The sequence below is a fragment of the Varanus komodoensis genome, unplaced genomic scaffold, assembly GCF_004798865.1.
Source record: "Varanus komodoensis strain SLA01 unplaced genomic scaffold, ASM479886v1 scaffold8, whole genome shotgun sequence".
Classification (NCBI taxonomy): Eukaryota; Metazoa; Chordata; class Lepidosauria; order Squamata; family Varanidae; genus Varanus; species Varanus komodoensis.
In genome coordinates, this window is record NW_025336481.1 from 37,786,909 (window position 1) to 37,814,490 (window position 27,582).

The following is a 27,582-nucleotide window of genomic DNA, read 5'->3' on the forward strand; positions in this document are numbered from 1 at the left end:
CCCAGTTGGCTCCATGGCTGAGCGGAGACTAGAACCCAGATCGTCTGAGTCCCAGTCCCACGCTCTTAATCACTACACCACACTGGCTCTTCTTCCCAGTGAGTATGGGATGCAGTAAGGATGCCAGACTTTGTGAATTGCTCCCTGAGGAAGTTACTTTCCTGTAAGTATTCTTAGAGTTTCAGGTATATTTTAGTGATCAATAATAGTTGCCCAATATCTTTTTTTAAGGTTTCTGTAAACTGAAGTTACAAACATGTTAAATTCAGCAAAGTGAATTTAGGAACAAAAAGAATTAGCTCTAAAGGTAGAAATGGCAATTAACCCACATTTTCTGAGATAAGTGGAAACACCAGTTCAGTGATTATGCAACCATTTTAGAACATACATAATATAGATGGTGATTCTTAACCACATTCAAATTTAAGTTGCATCCCAGTTAGCAGTTGCACAAGTCTGAATTTTTCACCCAGGGGAGGTGGACTATAAGGTTTAAAAGTTATGAAATCTACAATTCAACAATACATTCATACAGTGAAAGTAGCTTTCCTTATTTTGTGATTGCAATACAGAGATTGTGGGGGTGATATTCAGCTCCTTATAGCTTTGCTCCACCACGCCCATGTCCTAAGCTGAACTTCTTTGCGCCGGGAATAGACTCCTTTAATATCACCTGCAGTCCAGAGTCATACTCAAACTGCATGGCTTCCATGAAAGATGAAGTATCAAATGCACCATAGTAAGCCGAGTTTCTGTCTGCACGCATACACTGCTGAGGAAAGGCTGAAATTTGTTCTGCCAATTCAATGGCATGCTGCAGTGCTGAAAGAAAGGAGGAATACAAGTATATTTAAAAAGTGTGTGTGAGAGAGTGGGGAACCAGCATACCAAAAGCTTCCAATTCCTTTTTGAATGTCTATAGTGTTGGAGAGCCCACCACCTCTCTAGGCAGCTGGTTCCACTGTTGCATTGCTCTGACAGTGAGAAAACTTTTCCTGATATCTAGACTCAATCTGGGTTGTCACAGCTTGAGTTGATTATTCTGTGTCCTAGACTCTGGTATCAGAAAGAAGAGATCCTGACCTTCCTATTTATGACAGCCTTTGAGGTACTTTAAGCCTTTATAGAGTGGTATCATGTCCCCTCTCAGCCATTTTTTCTCAAGGCTGAACATACCCAGTTCTCAGTCTCGCCTCATAGGGCAGTGTTTCCAAACCCTGGATCATTTTTGTTGTCCTTCTCTGGATCCTTTCTAATTTTTCTGCATTTTTCTTAAATGTTGGTACCCAGAACAGAACACAGTATTTTAGATGAGATCTGACTGGTGAGGAGTATAGGGAAATTAATACATCCTATGATTTAGAAGTAATGCTTCTATTAATGCATTCCAAAATAGCATTTGCCCTTTTTGGCTCTGCGTTGTATTGTTGGCTCATATTTAGCCTCTTGTCCACAATACCTCAAACAAAGGTCTTTTTCTTTTTTTAGTTCTGTTGAGCCACATATTCCCCATCTAGTATTGATGCATTTGGTTTCTTTTTCCTAGGTGGAGGACTTGGCAATTGTCCCTGTTGAATCTCATCCTGTTGCTTTCAGCCCAGGCTTGAGTCCTGGCTGTAGATTTCCTCCTTCCAAATCAGTAACTCGACATGTAGAACTGCTGCAACAAGTAGGGTTCTTCTTACAGAGAGTAATTCTTACAAACTCAGTCTAAAGGCAAACCCTTTGGGGCATAAGGGAGGCATGTGGATTTTAATTCAAAATGTAAATGTATCCCAGCAATTGGAAGCTTGGGAAACCGTGTTATGAACTGGATCTGTTTATATGAACATACTGAAATAAACCACTAGGAGAAGTAATGTAACAGATAAACTAAAGGTACAGCAGTGGAAAATCCCTTGTCACAATTTTTAAACCTCCCTTTTCCAGGTCCCTCAAAGGGCAATAGAAACTTATTGTTTCCTGTCTGTTCTCAAAGCATTTTGTAACCCCATGCTTTACTGGTACAGTGTTTCCCATGTATTAATCCACCAATTCCAAAACAGTGAGTCAAACCTCACCAACTAGTGGTAGAACACCTGTGGGTTAGTCACCAGGATTAAGGATAAATTCCATTCTTCCAAATGGAAAAAGTCCAGTCTGTTTTTCTTAGGAAGTTGCTGGGCCTTCCTCCCTGTGTGTGGAATGCAGCCATTTATACGGAAGTAGGGATTTGATCAGTTGATGCAAGGCATGGATTGAAGCCTTTAAATGGTGGCTATATTTACATTTTCTAGCAGCTCCTGGTAGCTACCTGTCTCTACTACTTTTGGATAGGTATGTTAACCAATGGATGAGAGAAATGGACAAGAAGCTACATGGGCTAAGTTTCTCTGCAGAAGTGCTGGGCAACTGGAGAAGTCCCAATTTCTTGCTGGTCAAAGAAAATGGACCTGGATCTTCAATATTTGAAAACTGGTGCTGGTAAAACTTGTTGCTCACTAGCACCTTAGCTGCAATAATTGCTCTAATAATTTATTTAATCCAGCCCCGCATCTGTACAAACTAGCAATCCCAAAGTACAGAAAAGCATTTACTCCTGCTCAATTTAATGTGCTTCCATCAGCACAATTAAAGGAACATTTATAAAATCCCAGTCAATGGACACATATACTCATGTGGTGCTAAGCAGTAGAAACATTGGAGCATGTTCTCTTACATTGAGCTTTTATAGGGAATGTCAAGAAAAAATGATTAAACCATTAATAAAAGGTCTTTAAGGGAATGATTCTTCCACTCTGGTATCTATGTTTTTAAGGGATGATTCCTCTTACGTTATTGGAAATGTTGCCAAAACTGTTACAACTTCAGTGCAGATTGGGAAAAATATGGTCACCTGTTTTAATGGTGGCTATGTTTACATTGTGTAACACTGTGTAAGTTGTCCTTGTTTTAATTGTGTTTTAATTTCTCTACTGCTAATTTATCTGTTTCCTTATAAAATGTTCCTGGCCTGCAACCATAAAATAAAAACTAAAACTTCCCCTACCTGTACCAGATCCCTGTATCACAACCCATGTTGTTCCAGAAGATCCTTTAACCTTTAGAGGTAGTTTAGTAGGGGGTGGAGTGATACAGGGATTGGTACAGATTGACTTGCCTAAGTGCAAGTCAGTGAAATTTGCCTACATCAAATTATGCCACAAAATATCTGAAATACTGGCACTGAGTATCTGCCATGGAACAGATACAGCAAAGGATTTGGGGACATGGCTGCTTTAAGGAACCATTCCAATCACATGAGGAGCACAAAGGCCAGGTCCCTTAAGCTTCACCATTATCTTTTGCAAAATGAGTGTCTCCTATGGTAGGAGCGGACAGAAGGCGGTTCTCCAATGTCTGGGTCTTCATCTTCCAGAAGCCCCTGTCAACATGGCCAATGCTGTCCATGGTAATTCAAATTCTAGAGCAAACCTAAAACTCCAAGGGGTCTGAGTGTAGCTTAGACTGTATCACCAGGTTGGTAGTACCTGGAAAACTACCCAAGAGAAGTTTCTCCAGAAAAAAAATAGGTTTGCCTCTCATGTGCTGTTTACCAGAAGGCTGTAGTGATTTACAAAAATAACAAAGTAAACCTGTGTCTTGACCTCACTTTGGTCTCCAAGAATAAGTACTCATGTCTGACCACAGGACAGTACAGGCTTGCCTATGACAAAAATAGGAGTTACTTGTTTCCTCAGTTTAATTTCTTGTTTCTCTTTTGAAATTTTACCCTGACTGGTTAGTCATGCCCTGCAAATTGTCATAGATGAAAGCAGGGATTCTCCTTATAGCCCGTTTATTCTTTCACCACAAATATTATGATACATAGAAATAAAAGAACAGAGTGAGTCAGAAGGGGTCTGCCAGGCCATCTAGTCTGACCCCCGGCTCTAGCCAGCTCCACTCATGACATGGCTACCATGTGCATGCCAGCCTATCCCTGAACACCCTCACCAATGGGGCCTCAACCACCTCCCATGGAAGCCCATTCCATACCCTCGGGGTCCTAACTGTCAGGAAGTGCTTCCTGGCATCCAAATTGAACATTACTGAAGGATCTTCTCTGTCTTGCACACACATTCTTTCACTTTGCAATAATCCAACCTGCAATAATCCAACCAATAATCCACTACTTTGGAAGCAGTGTGTTAGCAAAACAACCATGATAGCTTCCCTCACAAGACCAGCTGTCCCAGCCATCTTTAGGCTCTCTGGGACATTATTGAATATCACAACAGATAATTGTTTTACTGGGGCAACGTATAGTCCATGTGTTCCTGTCATGATGCTCTCCCAAAAGTGGAAATGCAGCAAACAAGAGGAGGAAGGAGGACACCAAAATGTAGGCTCAGCCACCCCAAATGTCAATTTTGGTAGAAAGGTGGAGTCCAAGTCAAATAAACCAATGAAAGGTGCTCATGTATACATCCAGATTCAAGTTAAATATTATAAATAGCCATATAATGGATCTCACCATACTGGGAAAGATGGTGATCATGTGAGCTGTGAGCCATGTGCTCTTTCTGCTGTCCAGGTGCTAACTGTGAGCACAAGGTGTGGGCACTGTCAAGGCCCTGGTGCTCTCCCTTCTTGTGGTTCTTTATTTACAGAACAAAAATAAAGAGGGACCAGTAAGAGAAAATCGCAGCTCCTATGAAATTCCACAAATAAAGCCTAAGTGAACTAAGACAGTCCTATATGTGCTTGCTTGATAATTCAGGCAGGCACACCTAGGAAAACCCACAGTACAGGTGCTCCAGGTTGAGGTGTCAAACCTCTGTTTCCTCAGCAGCAACCCCGCTGTTCCTCTGCAGTGACTGGGGAAGTATATTTCCCACCACCCCACCCCTCAGAGCCCTAAGAAAACAGTTGCCTGTAAGCAGTAACTACCTTCACAGTGTGCAGTTTGCTTTATTATATGTAAGAGGGAGGTAATATCTGAAGCATCGAAAATATCAAAGTGCAATCTTATTAATGTCTGCTCAGAATGAAATCCTACAGAGACCAAGGTGATTTACTCCTAGGCAAATGTGCATAAGAACAGCACCATCAGAATACAATCCTAGAACCACTTACTTTGAAGCAAACCCCACTGAACACATGAAGCTTACTTCTGTGTAGTCCTGAAGAAGACTGCACTGTCAATTCCTTACACTTGAAAACATATTCTCTTTTCCTAACAAGTGTTAGGAATAAGGAAACATTTCACTGTCCTTCTCCGATTAACTCTAGTGAGGCTGTTTTGTTTTGCAGAGTAGGTGAATCTGGTTTGCTGGGGGAGAGGGGGACATTTGGACATCCCTGGATCACAGTAAACAAAACAAGGTTTCATTCATGTTTGTGTCAAAAGATACTTCTCCTGATGCCAATGAAAACAGACATATTTTTAAAGAAGGGATCTGGATATCAGAATGCACAGAGTACATGGACAGCAAGTCTGAGGAGACGTTAGTCACCTCTTGGACTTGAAGAATGGCGGCAGCTTCAGCAAGGACTGAATAACTTACTGTGTTATAAACCATCTCTCTCATCCCCTCCCTCCCATTAAACTTTCATGATCAAAATAACCTAATTTTAAAAACACACACTGCACAGAGAGCCTTAAAACAAACAAAAATAGAGTAAAAAAAATTGAAGCTACATCTTTTTGTTATGGTTAGTAGGCTCCAGGCTTATTTCTTCCTTTAAAAATTCAGGGACAATGCAAACAGCCCACCAACCATTTCCAATGCTGTTTTGCATTTTGCAGGTAAGAAGTATACACTGTCATCATTTTGTTCACCAGTCTGGGGAACAAGGTTGCAGTCACACCAGCTTGAGCTGAATCAAAGCAGTAGCTACTACCTTTCAAACCAGTCTCCCTGCCAATTCACAATGAGATGAGACGGGGGGGGGGGGGGGGGGGAATCCTTTTTTTTTTTCCTCCTCCTCCTTTTGCAGGAAACCCCAGAGATGGGTCAGAGGAGAGTTGCATGCATTTAACTGACAAGTGGTTCCCTCTCAGTGGTCAAAGGTTAATGGCAAGAATGGTTTTCAAGCAGGACACACCCTTGTTATTGAAAGAAATATATTTCCATGTTGTCAAATGCTTTCTCTAAGTGAAACAGAAGTGAGGCCCTGGCTTCTAAACGCCAGTGGTCAGCTGCAGGAACAGAGTGTGTGCACTGCGGCTTCCTTGCCTATGGCCGGGAAGAAATGCCTGGACAACTGAACAAGGAAGAATCTGTAAGATCGAGAGTCAATATATTTCATCAGCTAGTCACTCCTGTAAATTTATTTGGAAGATTTGGGAATGCCATCCTGGGCATTACATTATTTCCAAAAATTACAAGTTAATTCCACTTTCTGTCATCCCAGGTGACACTAAAAAGCACTTTTCTTTCAGCCTCTCAAATGCTGATGATAAAATGTGCCCTTGCTCCTCTTAAATGGCCCTTTGCTCTGATAACTTAAGAATACAACTCTCATGACTCACAAGACTGCAGTCCAGAATCCTATTGTACCCATTTAATTCCACAGACTGCAATAAAACTAAAATACACCACTTTTCTGCAGCCTGATAATGTGGACTTGTCCAGGTCTATCCTACCTGATATTTTACTTGCTAATTCTCTCTCTCTCTCTCTCTCTCTCTCTCACACACACACACACACACACACACAGAGTTTACAAGACAGTAAATGTGTTAATGATTTAGCACACAAAACACTGACCTTGCCCATTGGGAACTATTCGATTGGCCAGTCCAAACTGGTATGCTTCTTGTGCACTAACAGGCCGCCCAGTGAGAATGAGTTCCAGTGCCCGAGAAAGACCAATTAACTTTGGTAATCTTACAGTACCTCCATCTATCAGTGGAACACCTAAGGCAACAAAGAGGATAAAAGACAGACAGACATGTTGAAAGCAGCCTGGAATGTTAATGTCATGGAAGCCACATTAATACTTCTGCAGAAATGATGAAGATCTTGTTGGTAGGTGGGCATGGATAATCCTCACCTCTCCTTTCTTTCTTACTGTGTGTTCACCAAATGAACAAGTAATAAGATGTGCCCATGAAGAATGTCCTTTTCAGTTCTGAAAATCCAACAGGTGCGAGAAATAAAATGTATTAATAGAAATGATATCAAGCCTAACACATTTGGAATAAATCATTCTTCATCCAAAGACAAATGATGAGATTACAGTACAAGCAAGAAACTCCAAATCCCTGATTGGGTTAAACACATTAGACTTTGGCTTAATACTAATGGCATCAGTGCATTTGTCTCCTATACCCGTTGGATTTCCATCTTTCCCTTTTCTATGTTGCTGCCTTTGTGTGTGTGTGTGTTTGGTGTATTTTAGTTTTCTTGACTCTTATAAGCCATTAAAAATGGCTGAAATGTTGAAGACAGAATTTCAAGTTATTTGATTTTGAAAATGAAATACTATTGCTTTCCCTACTGAACAATGGCCTTGCTGTATACTAAATACAGTTCAAATTATCTGTGCCATTCTGATTCCAGGTCTTTCATAGAAGTTTATTATAAATTATTAACATAACCACTTTTTTTACATTTTCTGTTTTTCTGATCTCTCCAGCTCTGCTTCCAGCCAGGACTGCAGGACTTCTATCAGCAGCTTAGGGTGCATGGCTGGGCATGTTTCAGCAGAAAAGGGTCCTATAATTCCCTTCCTTTGGAACTTTTGTTCTGAACATGCACAGCATCGCATCCTTAATGAACTACAGTTTCTGTCCAAAACCAAAATCAAAGTGCAGATCCTTGTGATTGCTGAAATCATACCAAAGCGCCTGCAGAACACTCCAAAGATGGCACTTTCTTCCACAACTCGTAAATCGGCCAGGAGGGATAGCTCAAGTCCACCAGCCACTGCATAGCCACTCACTGCAGCAATCACTGGTTTAGAAAATGTCATTCGGGTAGGACCCTGTAACAGTCAGAATATGTGCTGATGAATATTGACATAAAGAACACACAACTGGGGAAGGAAAGCCATTGTCCTACTTCTTATGGTGACATGTGGCTGGATCTTAACATGCTTCTGTGTACTTCCCCTCTTCCACAAACTGTGAAAATCCCAAAGGCAATAAAATAAACCAGGATCCTTTTTTTTTCCTTTGGAGAAGAGTGTGCACTGAGGACCAACAGTCCAATCCTGTCCATGGCTATGTTCCTATTTTTAAAAAGTCCACGTGGACTTGCACAAGTGCAGAAGTGCATTCTTCCAAATTAGGAAGTCTCATTCTGGCAGTGGCCAGGAAAGCAGCAGCTGTCAAAGGGGACCAGAGACCAACCTTGGCCATTAAGACAGGGAGGCTCCAAATAGTTTTTCCCATCCTTCCTTTGCCCTGATGGCAGTCAAAAGATGAGCTCACAACTGAAGGCAAAGAGACTAGTGATCTAAGACTCCCTTTGTGGTGAGATCTCTTCTTTTTCCTTTTTAGTCTATCAAGGTGATGCACCTTTTGTACTTCTTCTCAGGACTCTGGCTGGTCAGGACAGTGCAGTTCCACCCCCTTTTTGGGGAAAGGGAGTTCTGAGAAATAGCTGTCAAAACTCAAGAGTTTCCTTTCAAATAGGGATTTGACAGAGCAATGGTTTCTTTTCCTTTCTTTCTTGGACCAATGCGCAAATATGCTGCACCTGCAGAAGCATGCCCTTTCACAAGCCGAAATTAAAACAAACCAGGGCATTGCATGCATTTTGAGCACAACAATATATATAAAAACAGGAGTGGTCTGTTACAAGTTGCAGTGCCTTCAATAAGCCTTTGGGACACTTCAGTGCTGTCAGTAGCTGTCACAAAAATGAAAGAAGGAATAAAGGGCAAAAAGTCACAACTGGCCACAAAATGGCTTGTGGTTGTGACTGAGCAGGGGACACCTTACTTCTGCCATGGTGATCCCCAGGAGAAAGAGTGATGGAGGGGAAGGAGCAGAACACCCCACAGTGAGCCCAATTGTCCACAAAACAATAAATCCATGGTGGCTTACTAGCAAAGTGGGTAAGTGCGACATGCAAGCCTGCCCAGAAAGTTGCAGCTTCCATATGGCCAAGCAAAAGGCCTTTCCTCTGGCCCTCATCTACTGAACTTCCACCACGTTCATGAGAGGTTTCTCCATCAGCAGTTTAGGGAACGAAAGCACTGGCAGAGGAGAAAGTAGTCCTTAAGGTTTCCTGAACACAAGCCATTTAGGACTTTTAAGGTCATTACCAACCCTTTGAATTGGTTCCAGGCACAAACTGGTAATCCATGCAGCCCATGTAAGAAGTTGTTATACAATCCCATAAGCAAGTACCCATCAGCTCTTTTGCTGCTACATTCTGGACCTATTAGTCTTTCTGAAGGCCCCTCAAAAAGTAAACTCATGTAGAGTGAATTCCCATAACCCAATACAGACATAACAAAGGTTTATGACACTGTGGCCAATTGGGAATCCAAAATGCTTGCTGATCCACTACAGATCACCCAGTGATCTAGCAACAGATCCCAATCTAGCTTCTGCATGCACATACACACTATAACAAAGGCTACAGTGTGAATAATTTCCAAGTTTACTGGGAACAGAATCTAACTTTACTTTGGGAAACAAACCCATTTGGTTTCTGTTACTCTTCAGAGAAGGAAGATTCCTTCTCTGTCTTCCTTTCACATTAGCTGCAATGTGTAGCCTGTTTCTAGCTATGGAGATGGACTCCAGTTACACAGAATTTTTAGGACTTCCCTCCAGATGGTTTCTGAGAACATACCATGGGACCAGGACCTTTGGTGACATCTTGTTCCAATTTGATTGAGGTTGCGCTGTGGGCCAGCTCCTTCAAATCATAACCAGCACAGAAATTGCCTCCTACAAAACATCACAAGGAATGGAGCGGGGTGGGAGGGGGGAAAGAGTCAGATTAAGGAAAAGAAAAAAGAGTTGGTGTCAGCTCTGCCCCCCACCTCCTTTTGGTTATAATTTGAGTATCATGTCAGTGTTTCCTTTTATTTCAAAGTTATACACTTTGCTTTGCAATCCTGAACTAAACAGTTGTTATCTGGAAGAGCTTATAACTACTGACATAACTAACAACTAAACAGAAGGATTTCCCAACCTGAAGGAGGACCTCCAGGGTATGGAAAGGGCTTCCACAGGAGGTGGTTGAGGCCCCATCGGTGAGGGTGTTCCAAGGATAGGCTGGACATGCACATGGTAGGCATATCATGAGTGGAGCTGGCTGGAGCCAGGGGTCAGACAAGATGGCTAGAGAGGCCCCTTCTGACTCTGTTTCTATCTCTGATTTCTGGTGCTGAACAGTCAAGGGTAGCAATCACCATTGTTCCCAGTTTATAACCTTATAGCAGCACGTGGCTGGCCAAAGCTCCAAACAAAATGCAAGGCTAAACGAATCTTTCTTTGTTCCAACAGGACAATCCGTATGTGCTTAACATATGATTGAACCTGCTATATATTTAACAGATTTCCTCAAGGCAGGGCAGGAATATCACTTTCTGTTGCTGAAATGAGTGTGCTCCTGTATAAAACACAAGGCTATCACAAACCCAGGATACTGTGTCGTCCAAAGGAAAGGAGGCACGGCAGCCTGTGAGCAGGTTTGCACATCATGCCAAGGGTTTCTCTACATGAGGCAGTTAACCTGGCCCTTTATCAAGGCTGCTTCTTTTGTCTTCTCCGCAGAAGGATCAGCGTTCCCTTCAGAAGTAGTTCATCCCACCAACACACACACACACACACACACACACACACACACACACGGGTTTCCTCTCTGAGTTCCAGAATGGGTCATTATACAACACAGCATGGCACTGCAGAAATACAGAAATGCACTTGGCTTCTGTAGTGGATAATGGTGCTATCCTTGACTTGATACTAACAGGGAAGACCTAGTGGGCAAAGTGGCATCTATGGGAACTCTGGGGGAAAGTGGCTGTGCCATAGTTGAATTCCTGATTCTAAAGGAACCAAAAGCCAAATTTAGCCAAACATATTATACCCTAGAAATCAGGAAAGTCAATTTTAATGAACTCAGAACAGTAAGTCAAGTCCTACGGCAAATGTTTCTTATGAGAAAAAGAATCCAAGATGGATGAAAATTTTTAAAAAAAATTAAAAGGGAAATTCTAAAGGCGTAATTACAAACAATTCCAACAAGGAAAGAGGGTAGAAGACAGCAGAAGAAGTTGTGGCTTTACAGAAAGCTTAGATCTGAAAAGAAAGGACATGTACAGGAAGTGGAAGGACAGCCAGGCTACAACGGAAGAATACAGGCAGGTAGCACAGAAGTACAGGGATGGCATCAGGAAGGCTAAAGCTAGGAATGATCTGAGGCTACCAAAGGATGCTAAAGGCAGCAGCAGCAGCAGCAGCCGCCGCCGCCGCCACCGCCGCCTTCTTCAGGTATGTCCAAAGTAAAAGACAGAGGAAAGAAATGGGGGTCAATTATTAAGTGTGGATGGCAAAATGATAACAGATGACAAAGAAAAGGCGAATATGATCAATTCCTACTTTGGCTCAGTCTTCTCCCAAAAGAAATTTATGACCTTCCTGATGAAGGGGAAGTGCAAGCTGAAGGAGCAGGATGGCAGATCAAGATTGAAAGGCAAATGGTCAAGGGTCAGTTAAATGGGTTGAATGAGTTCAAATCTCCAGGGCCCAATAAACTCCATCCTAGAGTCATAAGGTGGAAGAAATCTCAGAACCACTCTCTGTTATCTCTGAGAAACCATGAACAATGGGAGGAGTACCAAATGACTACACCAATGTTGTCCCTATCTTCAAGAAAAGTGGCTGGGCTGGAGAAGGACCTAGAAACTACGGACCAGTCAGTCTGACATCAATTCCTGGAAAAATTCTGGGGCAAATTATAAAGCACTCAGTTTGCAAATAGCTTTACTGAATTGTTTTCAAGGTAACATGGATTCCTCAAGAATAAACCCTGCCAGACAATACAACAGACCAACTCTGGTAAAAAAAAAAAAAAAAAGCTTGCCTTGCTGTCTGTATCCAGTTTGTATTTTATCAATGGTTGTTTATGAGCTCATTGAATGACACAGTGATCCTCCAGTTTTACTTCAGAGCAACATCCTGCTTTTTTTCAGAATGGGGAAAATGAGGGAAAATTGAACTGTAACAGGGACAATTAGACTCTTTCTCCAAGAATATTTGCACTACAGCACACTTCCACCTAGCGGATGCATAGTAGGAAAAAAGAAAGGAAGAGTTCTTTGTGTAAGGCTCCGAACTTGATGCTGCAATGAAACTGAAAGTAGGTATAGCAATTAACTTCACAGAAAAGTTATTTTAGAAAATCTTAAAGTGTGGTTGTACTAAATACAAGTACATGGAAGGTGCTAACTTTGTCAAGGCAACTGTGCCCAATTATTTATTATTATCTGGGGGATTCTGCTCTGCAACCATCTTCAACCATCCCAGACAAAACTGGCAGCCCCTGCTGGATCATCCAGCAGTGAATGACCCCAAGCTTTGGCTGGTCCAGTGGAAATGTGCAGGTAAATCCAATGAAGATCCAACGGTAAGCCAGCAGTAAAGTACAATGGTACATACTACAAGGAAATGTATAGCTTGATTGAAAGTGGGAGCAGGAAGGGGGAAGCAATTTTGGCAAATGCCTTCATTAAGCCCCTCCACTCCTTGAAGCAAACTCTTTGTTGTGCAAAGAGAAGGAGGATTTATTAAAGAAGTATGACCTTGAATGAGATGGTACCTGCCCTCATCCTTCCAATTTGCTAGGATTACAGGGACATAGGAAGTGGTCTTAGTACCAACTTGGACCATTGGTCCATCTAGCTCAGTTAGCAGACTGGCAGCAGCTCAGATATTATTTATTTAAGCATTTCTACACCATTCGATTAGCACGATGCTCTCAGAATGGTGCACTGAATATTATTTAAAAATATACCAAATAACAATCAATTTAAAAACAAATTTAAAACAGACTCACCTGTCATAAAACATCCACATGACAATAATCACCACGTGACAGGCATGTAATCAAACAGTGAACAAAGCAATACATAACAGCAGCTATTCCACATGTACCAGAACAATTTAAAAGCCAATGTAAAACCAAATAGCATAATCAATAATGAAAAGAGCAATAAAATAAGAAGTTTTGACCTGGCACTGAAACATATATAGCATCGACACCAGGCACATCTTCCTGGGGAGCAATTTCTACCTGGAGATGCCAGGATTTGAACTTGGGACCATTCTGCATGCAAAAGATGTGCTACAACATTACCCATCCAGGAAGCACTGCCTTCTTTCTAATTAGGTATGTTCGCCTTCCATGATAATGCAGCATAGCCACATCTGGTTGGTTATGTGCACATCATGAAGGGCAAAGGGAATCTTTTGTTAGAGTTGAAGCAGTAAATCAAAGGAACAATGGCTACAAACAGGCATAGGGAGGAAAAAGCCTTTTGGGTGAGAAAAATATTTCTGGACCTTCTGAAAGCACTACTTTGAATCAGTACTGAAGTGGGCGATGCATTTGGCACAGCCGGAAGGAAATTGGCTACAGTGATAGCACAAGGCCTGTCTCTCTGTAAGCAGTGACATGATAGCTGCCACTATTAAAATTAAAGCACAACAAGTTTACTAGAAAAAAGCAAAACAAAGCTGGGTTTCTCTTCTCCCACTCCCCCTGCCCTTCTGCATCAATAGATGGCCTTACTTAACAATTTTGCTTGATAGTTACTATATTTACTTTGTTCAGATAGAAAAGCAGTGTTCCACTGGAATCAAAAGCAGCTGCCTTATTGGCAGTCTGAGGGCAAAGAAGAGCAATTACAGCTGGAAAATTTAAAACAAGAAAGATATATGTATATTTATATGTTTAAGGCTTTGTTTCCACCCCAGGATGTGTATACGTGTTATTTATAGAACACTGATTTGATTGAGAAAATTATAGCATTGCGCCTTGAGGCCAGGATAGTGGTCCCATCTGTTAAAATGCATATCTGGGTGAGGGCAGCTTTGTGGTCTTTTATGCGCCAGGGTGAGTGATTTTTGTCTGGTTGCAGAGCTGGATATTAAAGTAAATAACTGTGAGCACCAGAGCTTTGGTTTTCATCACGGTGGTATAGTCAACCGGAGTCTTTCTTCTGTTTCCAATGCACACAAAAGTAATGATTTCTCTGCCACACATGAAAAGGTTTGAATTAGCTGTTTCTGTGGTGAAGGATGGAGGAGACGTGGTTTTGGTGATAAGGGGCAATGTGGAGAATGTACTGGCTGGCATGCGCACCATTAGGAATCTTTTGAATGAAATTCTTGGCTGTGGTTAAAACGTTAATTAAAAATACACACAAAATGATGTATCTGTACTGGTGTGTTAGCTGAAATTATTAAAATTACATTCTAAATGGGAGAATTGCATTTTCTCCCCTTCCAAGTTATTTCTGTTCTAATGGATCTGATGTTTGTACAATGCAACTGTTTGATTCAATTCGACTTACTGTGGGATTTGGCACTTCTCACTTTCTCGGGTTGCCACAAGCACAATCATGCACTGATAGCAAAAGCCACACCTATCAGAATTCCCTCTTTAAGCACCCCTAGTCTGCAAAAACAATAATCATGTATTGTGCTTGTGGTTGTGAGCCATTTTACACTGTGTGACTGAGAGGCTATGATGGGACGGAACTTTCACAACTATTCTAACTGCAGGAAACCACAGTCCATAAGAAAAGAAAATCATCATGTAACAGAGAAAGCTGTTTCAACAGGCAATAAAAATGGGACAGTTGGAAGGCAGAATGAAGACCAGCCTACCACCATCCTTGAACATCTGGCAGCCAAAGTATGTAATGGGCTGAAATTCAAGGATGTGAGGAAGCGCTAACAATATGCAGGAGAATAAAGGGGTAGCTGTGGGAAAGAAAGGACCAGAGGGCAACTTACAAAATTGGAACTGCTCTTAAGATTACTACAGTCAAGTAGCAGAACAGACAAAGGATGTTTTTAAAAAGTTGGAAACAGCAGAAGAGACTACTTTGTGTGATAGACGGTACATCATGTTGAAGAATCTGGTTACAAAGGTGGCTAAGATATAGCAAGCATTAATAGGAAGTAGGTATACCATATGGTTTGAATCATAAATTAGTGGAACTGGAAGGAGCCAGAGGGCCATCAGGTCCAACGCCCTGCTCCAAGTTACACAGGACTCCAAGTTACACCATCCCTCTCAGATGGCTTCCAGTTGCATCTTGAATGCCCCTAGTGTGGGAGAGCCCACAACCTCCCTAGGTCATTGGTTTCTTTGTCGTACTGCTTTCACAACCAAGAATTTTCTTCTGATATCTAGCCAGAATCTGACTTGGTGTAACTTGAGCCCTGCACTCTGGGATGAGGAAGAGATCCTGCCCTTCCTCTTTGTATCAGCCTTTCAAGTATTTGTATCATCTCTCCCCTCAGGCTTCTCTTCTCAAGGCTGAAGATGCCCAGTTCTCTGACTCTCTCCTCCCCCTAGGGCTTTGTCTCCAGTCCCTGGATCATTCATGCTACCTTCCTCTGAGCCCTTTCCAGCTTGCTTGTCTGCATCTTTCTTAAATGGGGTGCCCAGAACTGAATACAGTACTCCAGGTGAGGCCTAACCAGTACCGAATAAAGGAGAACTAGTACTTCAAAGAATTTGGACTTTATGCTTCTATTAATACAGCCTAAAACAGTATTTGCCCTTTCTAAAGAGTCTATCCTTCAATCGTTGAATTCCAGTCATGGGAGTCATTCCACCAAATTTTGGTTATATCAGGTTGTATCCTCTACCAAGAGTTCAATTTCATGCTGTTTCCCATATTCCAGACTTTAGAATATAAACATCAAATACCATGTGCTTTATACTCCTTCCTACATGTTTTAGAAAGCCACTTGTCTTGTCTTGTGGTGCATAAGGTTTTGACTGTTTTTATGTCCAGATGTACTTCTCCCTCCCCTGCAGGGTTCAATTTAAAGCCCTCCTGATAAAGTTCTTCATGCTGTGGCCAAACACATTCTTTCCAGTCCTTGCAAGGTAGAACCCGTCCTTTGCCTGCAGTCCATCTTCCAGGAAACATAACCCTTGGTCCCAGAATCCAAATGTCTCATGTTGGCACCACCTTCGTAGCCATGTATTCACTTGGAGTATTTTTCTTTCCCTGTCTATTCCTCTTCCAAGAACTGGAAGGATTGAAGAGAAAATTATTTGGGCCCAAAAGTTCTTGACTTTCTTCCCTAAAGCTTCAAAGGCTGGTGTGATTCCTTCAAAGTTTCGCTTGGCTGTGCCATTTGTTCCCACATGTATAAGAAGGAAGGGATACATGTCAGTGGACCGTATGAGCCTCAGCAATCGCAATCTTCCAGTTATAACATTAATCTGTCCTCCAGGGAGACAGCATACCTGACAAGTCCACAGGTCATCCTGACATACATGTGCTTCCATCCCACACAACAGGAAGTCTGCAAACGCCCCTCTCTTCTTGTTCTGGTAAGCCTTGATACATTGTCGTTACTTGGTTGACCTTTAGCCTCTGGTTCAGTGTTGCACAGGATGTCTTACAGTTCTTCTACAGCAGGCTTCCTTCCAGGCTCACCCCTGAGTAACTGAAAGCAGTTCAAGAATTCTACTGTTTCTACTGGTGCAGAGTGCCTTCTAGCTCTTCTGCACCTGTCACTCCTTTCCAGGGAGTTTCTGCCTCATTTTCCCTTCCCTCAGGAGTCTCTTCTTCTGCCTCAACCTGTGTTGCACTTCTAGCTTCTATATTGTCCTCAACTACTGCAGTTCCGCCACTCTGTTTAAGAACTCTTCATCTTCTTTTATTACCTCAAGGGTGGATACTAGCTGCTCTAGTGTTCTCACCGTTTCTTCTAACAGGGCTACTACCTTGTACTTTTGCAAGCATAGTTCCTGCTGATTGCACAGACGTTGCAGGTCACCACCACTGGGGAGTCTCCTCAATCCATTCTTTCTGCTGCCTTTCTGATTCTACCTTGCTGGACCTGTTTTAACAACTGGTATTTATTCCGGTATTTATTCTTTAGAAGGCCAGATGCTGAAGATGAAACTCAAATACTTTGGCCACCTAATGAGAAGGAAGGACTCCCTGTAGAAGACCCTGATGCTGGGAACAATAGATGGCAAAAGAAGAAGGGGACGGCAGAGGATGAGGTGGCTGGATGGGGTCACTGAAGCAGTTGGTGTGAGCTTAAGTGGACTCCGGGGGATGGTGGAGGACAGGAAGGCCTGGAGGAATGTTGTCCATGGGGTCGCGATGGGTCGGACACGACCGGGGCTAACAACGACAACAACAACAACAATTTATTCCTGTCTTCCCTGAAGGTTAACAGCACAGTCCTAGCAGTGTGTTACAAGGAAGAAAATGAAACTAGTCGGGGGGGGGGGGGGAGTTGTTAAGGCCCTCTCCTGCTGAACTCCACTGCCAAATTCTTGCTTTCTCTGCCTGTTTGCTCACTCCCTAGGAGCTCAGCTGCTTGTATCTCAGAGTCGCTCAAGCAGCTGGGGCCGCCTCTTCTGATAGGCTCAATTAGGAAACAGGAACCAGATTTTTCACGTCTGGAGCCAAGTATGGGAAACCTCCAGCTTATGGATCAGCTCTGGCCTATGATCCCAGCCCATCCATCACAAATTGCCCTGAATCAGACCCAAGTTTACTATTTTAGGATGATGTTTGGAAGTGTTGCTGAGCAATACGTTCCTGATTACTTCTGAGTAGAAGAGCAGAAGCCTTGTGCTGCTTATTTCTGACTAGGCTTGGCATGGTAATAATCATGTGTGGCCTCGACCTCTACTGAGATTGTTCTCATTTGGCTCTTGGGCTGGAAATGTTCCTCACTCCTGCCACAGACCATCTTGGTGGGCGAAGACATAAATTAACTCTGGCAACCATGTGCTGCAAGTTTGGTTTGACTGCCTAAAGGTCTGAATCTCCCAGTGGTCCAAACAGCCTACAGGAGTTTGAAAACAACCCTTCTGAAAGAGCCCCAATATTCATGCTCTGTCCATGATTTTGATGCCTTTGAGCTATGGGCACCAGTTCTTTGACAAGCATCTCTCCTCCCTGGCTTGGCCAGGTGGGCTACCTTTCCTTCCACCTCCAATTACAGCAGCAACTGAGGTTCTCCTTGGATACCTCTCCCATTGAATTCCAAGGCAGAATAATGAGAAGTTCTAACAACCCAGGAGTCAACTTCCTTCCCAGTTTCCAGATTGCCTGCCTACCTTGCAAATTGTCCTTTCATGTGTTCCCAAAGAGGCTATTTCTAATGTCAGTCAAAAGACATTCTGCAGCTATTCTGCTTTCCCCAGATTTTTTTTTTTTTTTTTTGCACGAAAGCGGGGCCAGGCAGTGCTGGGAAAACACGGGATGATTCCACAGTGAAGACAGCAACAGCTGGATACTCTAAAATTCTGAGTTCAAGGCAGGGTAAATAAAATGATACAAGTCTGGTCTGGAAGCAGATTTGGTTCTCCATTATCAAAATTCTCACTTGTGTGCTCACAATACCAGGGATATCCTCATTTGGCTTCCTCTCGTGTGCAGTATTATACTAGCTGTGTCTCCAACTTGTTCTGTGTCATGACTTGACTGCGGTTAGTCACCATCTTTCATTCCAACAAAGAGAAGGTAGGTAGGCCACTCCCATTGACTTCAATTGATTTCTTGAAAACTTCTATCATCATTTTTCTTGGCACCTCACTGGCATATCATTTTGCTCTACCAGTACAAAGGATTCACAGGAAATCACAAGATTCACCCGTTAGTAGGAACTTGTGGATTCATGTGACCTCATTTGCCATCAAGTCTATTTCTTTGAAATGTGTTGTTTGGTTTATGGGGAGCTTTTTCTACAACCACTTATCTGCCTCATTCATTATGAGATGGGAGGGGAGAAGCACCAACAGACCTATGCAAGTGTCCCTATGTATCCCCATGCAAGTGAAAAATCTTAATCCATTCTTAAATGTGATTTATAAGAAGCTTGTTTTGCTAAGCACTGGGAAAACAACAGAAACAGAGCACAATAAGCTCTGGAAGCAATTAACTAATCCAATTAATGGCTATTTAGTCCTTTGTAATTAGCACAACATGTATTTCACAGCCAGGCACTGTGGTCACTTGCATAACAGAATACGCCTCCAATCTCAAGCTCCTTATTTTCTCAGGGTACGGAATGTGCTGTGTCTTCGGCCACCCAAATTCTGAATGTGACACTGCCCTTGCCCTGTCCCTGGGCTACAACCATGCAATTTTGTTAAATACATTCACACAGATCAGAACCTGACCTCCCAACACAGTTCTCCTCAAAAGGAATATTACTTTACAACCATGGGAGCACCTATTCTTATGCTTTCAGCTCTCATCACAGAGCAGCAAAACTAGATTTGCCACGAGGTAAACATCACAAGTCTCCAGCCCCATCTCAGTTTCCTAGCAAATTTATTCATACAAAAAGTATAATTTTCCTGAGTCATGGCAGCCTTTCAATCTTCTTCTTCTTCTTCTTTTTTTTTTTTTTGGAGGGGGGTTGCCTCTTCTTTTGAATCTGTTTCTTTCTTCTTGATACATTTGGAGTTTGGAGGGAATGTCATGGCTGCTCTCACAAAATGGCTGCCATGAGGCCCTTGCCATTCACAAAATGGTCACCATGACTGGTCACACAAGAATATAAGAAAAGTCATGCTGGGTCAGACCAAGGGTTCTTCTAGTCCTGCACTCCATACACGTGGTGGCAAACCAGCTGCCCACAGGATCGCTCCAGCAGGAGGGGTGCAAGACCTCCTCCTGCCCAAGCTCCTCAGCAACAGGTGTGTGCAGGCAGGCCACCTCTGGTCAAGGAGGGAGCACACAGATGGCAAGGCTAAGAGCCGCCAATGGCGTCCTTCCTCATGAATCTGTCCAGTCCCCTTTTAAAGCCATCCAAGTTGACGGGCATCACCACCTCCCATAGCAGCACACACAAAAGACTTGTTTCCAAGAAGGGAAACTGCTGAGAACTATTTCCCAAGGCCCTGAGTGCAATGAAAGAGACAGACCCTGAGCTCTAAAACACATCAATGCCCTTTTGAACCCAATTAGAGGGAGCTCTGGAAGGTAGCACTTCACTGCCAGCCTTCCTGTCAATTAAATTAACAACAGTCTTAAGACAGGGAATAAAACCCCAAAGAGTTAGGGAGCCTGGCAAGTGCCAAAAGAGGGCTCTGCAGCTATGACTGTGCACAGTCCAGCTCTAAAATATCTTACAGGGATACTGTAAAATGGGCAGGACTGAAGCGGTCCTGTTGCAGAAGAGCGTATACACAAGGCCTCACCCAGTCCATGAAGTACTGCCACGGTCAGTGAAGGGTCCCCTTCAAATGCTCTGAATGCATCCAGCAGCAGTCGTGCCGTCTCCTGGTCCACAGCGTTCCTGACCTCGGGCCTGTTTATGCCAATGGTCATTATGGTTCCACGTATTTCAGTAATTATGTTACTTTTCCCTGAGATTGCAGAATAAATAAAACAGCAATACTTAGGAACAATTCCTTTCTTTTTAAATAATTTAATTCAAATTGATTTAAATCACTAGCCAGTAAAACTAGATTTAAATCATGGTTTTCTACATAATTTGCACACATGCCTGCCTTACCCACAGGCTGAGGAACTTCATTAAAATATTCCCAAACTGGGTTTATTTTACAGCTTGTTGCCATTACAGGTTTTTTCCCTCCAGGGATAGAATAATATGATAAAACTCAGGTTATACTGTATTTTTCGTGTATAAGACTATACTTTTTCTTAAAAATATTTACCTAAAAATGGAGGGGCGTCTTATACACGGGGGGCTGAGAGGAGAACCACAGTTGCGAAACTGTCGATACCTTATCTCTGCAAACTAGCCAAACTTCCAATTGCAGAGACAAGCTAACAGGTTTCCTCCAATCATGAGCCTTATGCAACTGATGTCAGCTGATGCTGCGGAGAGCGTGAAGCCAGCGCCCAGATGCGACAGGGAACGGGACTCAGCCGACAGCAGTGATGCAACAGAAGTTGAAGAAACTGGTATGTTTGAAACTAAAAGGGATGAAGAAGAAACCAGTGATGTAATAGAGGCTGAATAAAGTTATTTGCTCAGAGCTCAGTGTGATGCATAATATCATAGTACTGGTATGTAAACATTGCCTAATCACTAAATAAAATGTCTTCTAGTTAATGTTTAAAATATTGATTTCTTAATGTTGGGTAAGAAAAGTGGGGTGGGGGCGTCCTATACATGGGGGCATCTTATAGACAGAAAAATACGGTATGCAAAATGATCCAAGCACTTCTGATCAAAAGGTTTCACTTTCATTTTTGCTGCTTGCCCCCCCCCCCCACTTACCCTTACCTTCTTGTGCTGATCTTCTCTACTCCCAACCATCTATTCATTGATTTTTTTAAAAACTTGGCACTTAAGAGGTAAGGGGTTGATTCTGTCTACATAGATTTGCAAAGGAACAATGGGATTAAGGTCTTTTTATGTTTATTTGATGACATTTTTGCTGTGAAGAAGAGGCATGTGATCTGTACAGATACGAATTCACAGTTTTGAGAACTGTAAAACCAAGCATCTGTGACAATATCTTCTAAACTGCCCAAACTGCCCAATTCCATTGGCATGGAAGAGCATGACACTGTGAAAACATCAATGGAATTCATTTACCAAAAAAATTAAACATTGCATGAATATACAGCCTTTGGCTACATAATTAAAAACTAATCATTTCATGATAAATAACCTTTGGACTATAATGTATTTTAAACAGAAACCTATCTTTAAATAGATGTTTTCTCAAAAAGCATTTTATTTTTAAAAAATTCAATTAATTTTTTTAAATCAATTTTTTATTTTTTAAAAAATCTTGATTTTTATCCACCCTGTCATCTATTCATATGTCAAACTAAATTTAAAATATTGGCTGAAGGATTAACGAGTAGCATTGTTAGAATAGTCCATTTTAAAAAATGAACTCAGCTCAAAGTCCATATAACACATTTACAATTTCTTCATAAATTCCACTAACTGCATGGATGGGATTTAATTTGTTTAGGCTGCAAGATATTTTTCCCCTTCTAAAAACAAAAAACAACCACCACCAAAGGCAAGCATTTCTCAGGCTTGGATACAAGCAATAAAATTAAGACACAAGGCATTTCCTGGGGATTAATAATAACGGACAGCTGGGGTTTTTTTAAATGCACTGAGGCAAGGCAGGCAATCACTAATTTGCAAGAAAACATTTGGGGTTTACATTATGTCTATGAAATGTGTTTAAGGAATCAAGCTCAGCATAGCTTGCAAGTCTCTAGGGCCAAAGGTCTGCCAAGCTCTCATTATTCCAGCCACAGCTCTCTCTCAACTTGGGTACCCTACAGATATCTTGAACTTCAACTCCCATCAGCTCCAAGCAGCATGTCCAATAATAAGGAATTCTGGGAATTGCAGTCCAAAGTTCTGAAAGGAAAAGTTGTTGAAGGCCATGCCCTGCAGAGAGAGAAGAGAGTGCTGGTGATGAAGGAGCAGGATGGAGAGTTCTCCACATGGAGAATTGCTCAAATTCCACTTTCCAGCATGAAGAACCGCAAATAACAGCAAGCAGAAGTAATTTGTACATGTCTCACTTCCAGGTCATACAAGGAAGGGTAGTTATTTCTGTCCATAACTGCAGATGCAAACCTCTCTCTAAAGGCTGTCTGCAACCAACGCTTCGGGTTTCAGCAAGTTAAAAGCCCGAGTTGCATCCAAAGCATGAGGACGCTTGTGCAGAAGGAACTGCCAATGGCGCCCCCACCCCCACCCCCACCACAGAGCCAAAATCAGGACAACTTGGGTGGAGGGTGCCTGACCTGATTTCCTCATCCCACTGCATCCTCCTGCCAGTGGTGAAGCACAGCCAGGACCTGCTGGGCTGCAGCACCAGCACGTTTTAATTAGCAGAACTCTGACATCATGTGCCACATACCTCAGAATCCCATGTTCCTATGTAAGCTGTGCTATAATGCAAAGCATTTTGGGGTGGCCTGATTATGAATAGACAATCAAGTCACATTTTTAATAGAATCCTGGCAGAGGTGAAAACCACTTGAATGTATTTGTTGAAATATATTCACAGAGTTGCCTGCATTGTTGGCCTCTTCCTGAATGTGTAGCTATGGGGACTTTTTCAGTGAGTACCTGCACTTCAAAATTTCTTCTTTTTATTTTTTTGGGTGGGGGGGTCCACAGAGAGCTGCAGCAAGGTAGAAGCAGTGTATGATTCTCCACGCACAATTGTGTGAGCCCAGTTTTGGATGCAACCCCCATTCTAAGCATTCCTGAAACATCCTTAATCCAAAATGAATTTGTTAATTCACGTGGCATTATTGCAAGTTAATGCTATTGAAACTGACAATGGATGTTTAACATTTTCTTGCCTGTATCCTTATGCTTCTCTCCGTACTGCTCATCCAAAGGCAGCTAAAGTCATAATGCTCTTCCATGACTGACTTTTGGCCAATTATGAGACAATCCTTTTGCCTTCACAGAACAATAGGAATTAATTCATTTAATTAGTAAATCAAAAGCAGTTGTTATTCTGGTTCCTAATAAAACAATTTATAGTGGAGGCTACAACCAGCACAAGATGCAGAACTAATTTATTTTATTGTCTAGTTTTTAAAATATGCACAGGTTTTTAATGACACATTTCTTAGCTTATGTCCTATCTCACAGACTAGGTACTACTGATGCATTGACAAAAAAGACCACTACAGCCAAAGTCTACAATACAAAACTTACATATGTAAAGGTTTCAGTAATATCAGCACTTTGAATTTGTTGATGTTTCATTAACCCCTGAAATGTATTTTTTAATTTAATGTAGTATTGGTGACAGTCTGTTATTTGTACCCCAGCTGTCTATTCTGCCCATTTTTAGATGAAGGACCTCAGTCCATGCAAATACTCCTTCACATTTCACATTATTAGGGCCATTTTGCATGCTATGAAATTATGTCTGTGAGTATTCACAATTTGACTGTAACATGATAATATTACACACTTTGGGAGATAATTGTCTAGGGAGGAAAATAGTTCCTAGGACCGTTAGTGTGTATGGTGGTTATGTACTATCAAGTCATCTCCAACTTATGGCAAGCCTATGAACAAGAGCCCTCCAAAATGTCCTTTCCATGGCATCTCTTCTGAGCAGCTCATGTGTACAGAACACCTTGACCAGTTTAGCCCTTGTTTATACCCTGCCTTTCCACAAGAGTTACCAAGGCGTTGTACAAAAAACACTGAAATAAACAGCTTGCAAACAGTGAAACCACACTACTAGGTTTTGTAAAGTGCTAAGCACAATTCAGGAAGCAAATTGAGAATATGTATGTTAATGCCATTTCCAAAAGCTAAGAGAGTAAAGTTCACCTTAAAAGCCAGCATTGTCTGAACTTACTCACATTTGCATGCTTTTCAATTGCTAAGTAGGCAAGAAGTGGGACAGAGCAGCAGGCCCTCATCCCTTGCACAGATTTGAACTGCGGACCTTCCAATCAACAGTCCAGTGGCCCAACAGTTTAACCCACTGCACCACCCACGTCCCTATTCAGGGGTAAAGTGCATGAAATGATCTGAACAGGGTGGGATGAAGGCACAAATAACTGTTGACAAATCAGACAGAATCAGGGAAAGTATACACACTTGCACCTCAACACTCCATGCCACTGGCACCAAAATATACAAGGGCAGCATAGGTCCAAGGAGCACTTCCAAGCTGCATGCTTCATCTTTCAGGAGGAGCAAAACCCTTCCAGAAAAGGTTGAATTTCAGTCCCCACACCTAACCTTCTACAGCAATTCCACCTTGTCTAGATTTGTTTACCTTATCCAAACCATTATGAAGCCTGGGAAACTTTCAAGGAATATGTTTAAGAGAGGGAAATTCCTCAGTTCTTCAGGAATCTATGAGAATCATGGCTTTCAAATTTATTAAATGGTACCTTTCTATTCCTCCGGATTGCAAATAAATAACTTAAACTAGTGAACTTCATAGCAGAACTAAGACCCAAATCTCTAAGATTTAAGAAAATCTCTATCTGACTATTCTACTTAAGTATCTCTGATTAGAGATGTGCACCCACCCAAACCAAACATCATTACCACTTCTCTCATTCCAGAGGAACTACAGTCCTGACCTGTGATGAACTCACTATGATGAGCTAAGGGTACAATTCTAGGCACGTTTTCAACAGAAAAAGTTGTACAACTACCAGCATCCCTGGGCCAACTATGGAGATGTATCACTTTTTATCAGTTTACACATGTACAGGACTGTGACCCAAGTGGCATTAAGCATAGCTTTCTCACCTTTTCCCCATTGCATTAAAATTCCTTACTACGGATGGCTGCCATGCAAAATTATAACTATTATAACATACTTTATGCATTTAAAAGGGCATTAATTAAAAGCTGCAGTCCTGGATATAATTACATACACTTAAGCTTCATTCATTCCTATGGAAATTAAACATGCATGACTGTACATGTGATTTGGTGCTGAATGGGTAGTAGGACTGAATGGGACATTTTGAAAGGCTTTCATTAACAGGGTGGCCATAAGTCAGAGACAACCTGATGGCACATAACAACAGCAGCAGGACTGTAGCAAAGCTTATCAGCAGGACTGTAGTAAAGCTTATCAGCAGGAGGAGAAAGAAATCCTTGTCAAATCTCAAGGATTAAGACCACCTTTTTTTAATGGGCTGTCCTTAATACATGAGTAGCTGGAATGGTGATATGGCCCACTCATTACCCTATACAGGGATGGAGATGTTATTGCTTTTATTATTACAATATATCCCACCCTTTTTCCTCTTACCTTCCCCAACCTGCTGGTCTTCAGAGGCATTTGGGTCACATCTCCCAGAATTCCCATGCAGCAGAGCCATTGACTGGGAATTCTGGGGGCTGCAGCCCAAACATGCCTGGAAAGCACAAGGCTGGGGAAAGCGGTCTCACAAGCCCTTCTTTATTTCACTTTATCCTTCATTTTAACAACTCACTGAGTGGATTAGGCTGGGGGTAAGTGATGAACCCAAGTCACTCAGGGAGCTTCACAGCAAGGGGGGACTAGAACCCAGATCTTCTGGGCCCTCGCTCCAATGCTCTAACCACTAGGACACCTATCACACATATTCTGCCTATTTTTATTATGTCAACCAGTGCTTCTGCTTATTTTTCCTGACAAAGGTCCAAGGTTCGTAACAGTGTTGTGAACAGACTGTGTTTCATCTATAGAACTGACGACACTGCAAGCTGTTAGTCTGAGGATTCAAGAAGCACTGTATAATTACATCTGGGTCAAAGGTACGAACAGGAACAGGAAGTATAAAAGCAATGCAATATTACCATTGGTAGTTACAAGCACAGTATTTGCATAGTAACTCCATAACAGACTGGGAACCCAGGAAACCCAGGTTCTAGCCCTCATTCAACCACTTATTTATTTATTTATTTTCTATACACGAAGCTCACTGGTCCAAACACAAACTCTCAAGCTACACTACTACACAGAGTTGCTGTTGTGAGAGCAAAATGGAGGTGTGTAAATTGCTTTGAGTTCCTCACAAGAGGGGAAAAAGACGCAATGCAAATACAATGTAATAACAACCCCAACAGGCAGAAGAAGCCTTAACAGATAAACTGTAATGCTTTTCCAACACTTTATCTGGAGGCTAGGAACAACGCTTCGAACTGTCAGTTGCACAGCCGTTTTGCGGACACGAGAAGGAAAACGGGCATATCCCAGCTACCATGGGTCCATAAGCAACCACTCCCTGCGAAGCAGTACTAGAAAACTGAGATTTTTGCTATGTCAACACTCACTCCTTCCTTCAGTGCAACTGCTTAACCCATTGTCCGTCAAAGCCCTCAATTTTCTGCTAGCAGTGCGGCATAAAATTATTTTTCCCTGGCCTGAGCACAGGCAGGAAAGCAACAGGTGAAGCTTCTAGCCAGCATGAATTCACGAAGTAACTAGTCCTGCTCGATTTCTGCTTGCCAGTCCGTTTTCCTCTTCTTTCCTCTCCCCCGCCCCCTTTTGGGTTTTGTTTTGTTTTGTTTTTTTGGCAGCATTGAAACTCGGCCAGCAGGTGTCGCTGGGACTCTGCATGTAGGCGCGTATACATATGTAAGTCCAATCGATCACAGGAAATGAGTGGTACGTATACATCTGATAGGCAACTTTCCCCGCAGATAGTTCGGACTTTACCGCCCATCAGCCACAGCCAGCATAGCCAAAGATCAGGAATCCTGGGGGTTGCAATCCACCATATCCGGCAGCCTGCCTTAAATTTAGGGCGCTTCATTGCACTTGCAGAAGCCCAGAACGACAAACCTCGGGGAGGCGCTCCAGGTCCTGAAGGAGCTGCGCTCGCCTGCATGGCGGCGTTTCCTGGCGTTCGCCTGGAGAGATTCTCCCGCAGCCCTCCACTGAGAAGCCGAAAAAGCTTGCCCAGCAGCTGCCCGGACATTTCAAG

General features: G+C 42.4%; 1 protein-coding gene across 4 annotated transcripts; it reads right to left on the minus strand.

Annotated features, from left to right (window-relative positions):
* Positions 1-27,582, minus strand: LOC123036090 (mevalonyl-coenzyme A hydratase sidH-like). 4 transcript variants are annotated; one of them, XM_044455027.1, is made up of 6 exons: positions 27,441-27,582; positions 20,358-20,525; positions 9,777-9,874; positions 7,809-7,953; positions 6,735-6,884; positions 1-822 (listed from the first exon to the last, which is right to left on the minus strand). In XM_044455027.1, the coding sequence occupies exons 1-6, from the start codon at positions 27,574-27,576 to the stop codon at positions 599-601; spliced, it is 921 nt and encodes a 306-aa protein (XP_044310962.1). In that variant the 5' UTR covers positions 27,577-27,582; the 3' UTR covers positions 1-598. The 4 variants fall into 4 exon arrangements, with proteins under 4 accessions (XP_044310962.1, XP_044310966.1, XP_044310964.1 ...); XM_044455031.1 differs by lacking the exon at positions 27,441-27,582 and adding an exon at positions 26,930-27,265; XM_044455029.1 differs by lacking the exon at positions 27,441-27,582 and adding an exon at positions 20,838-20,872.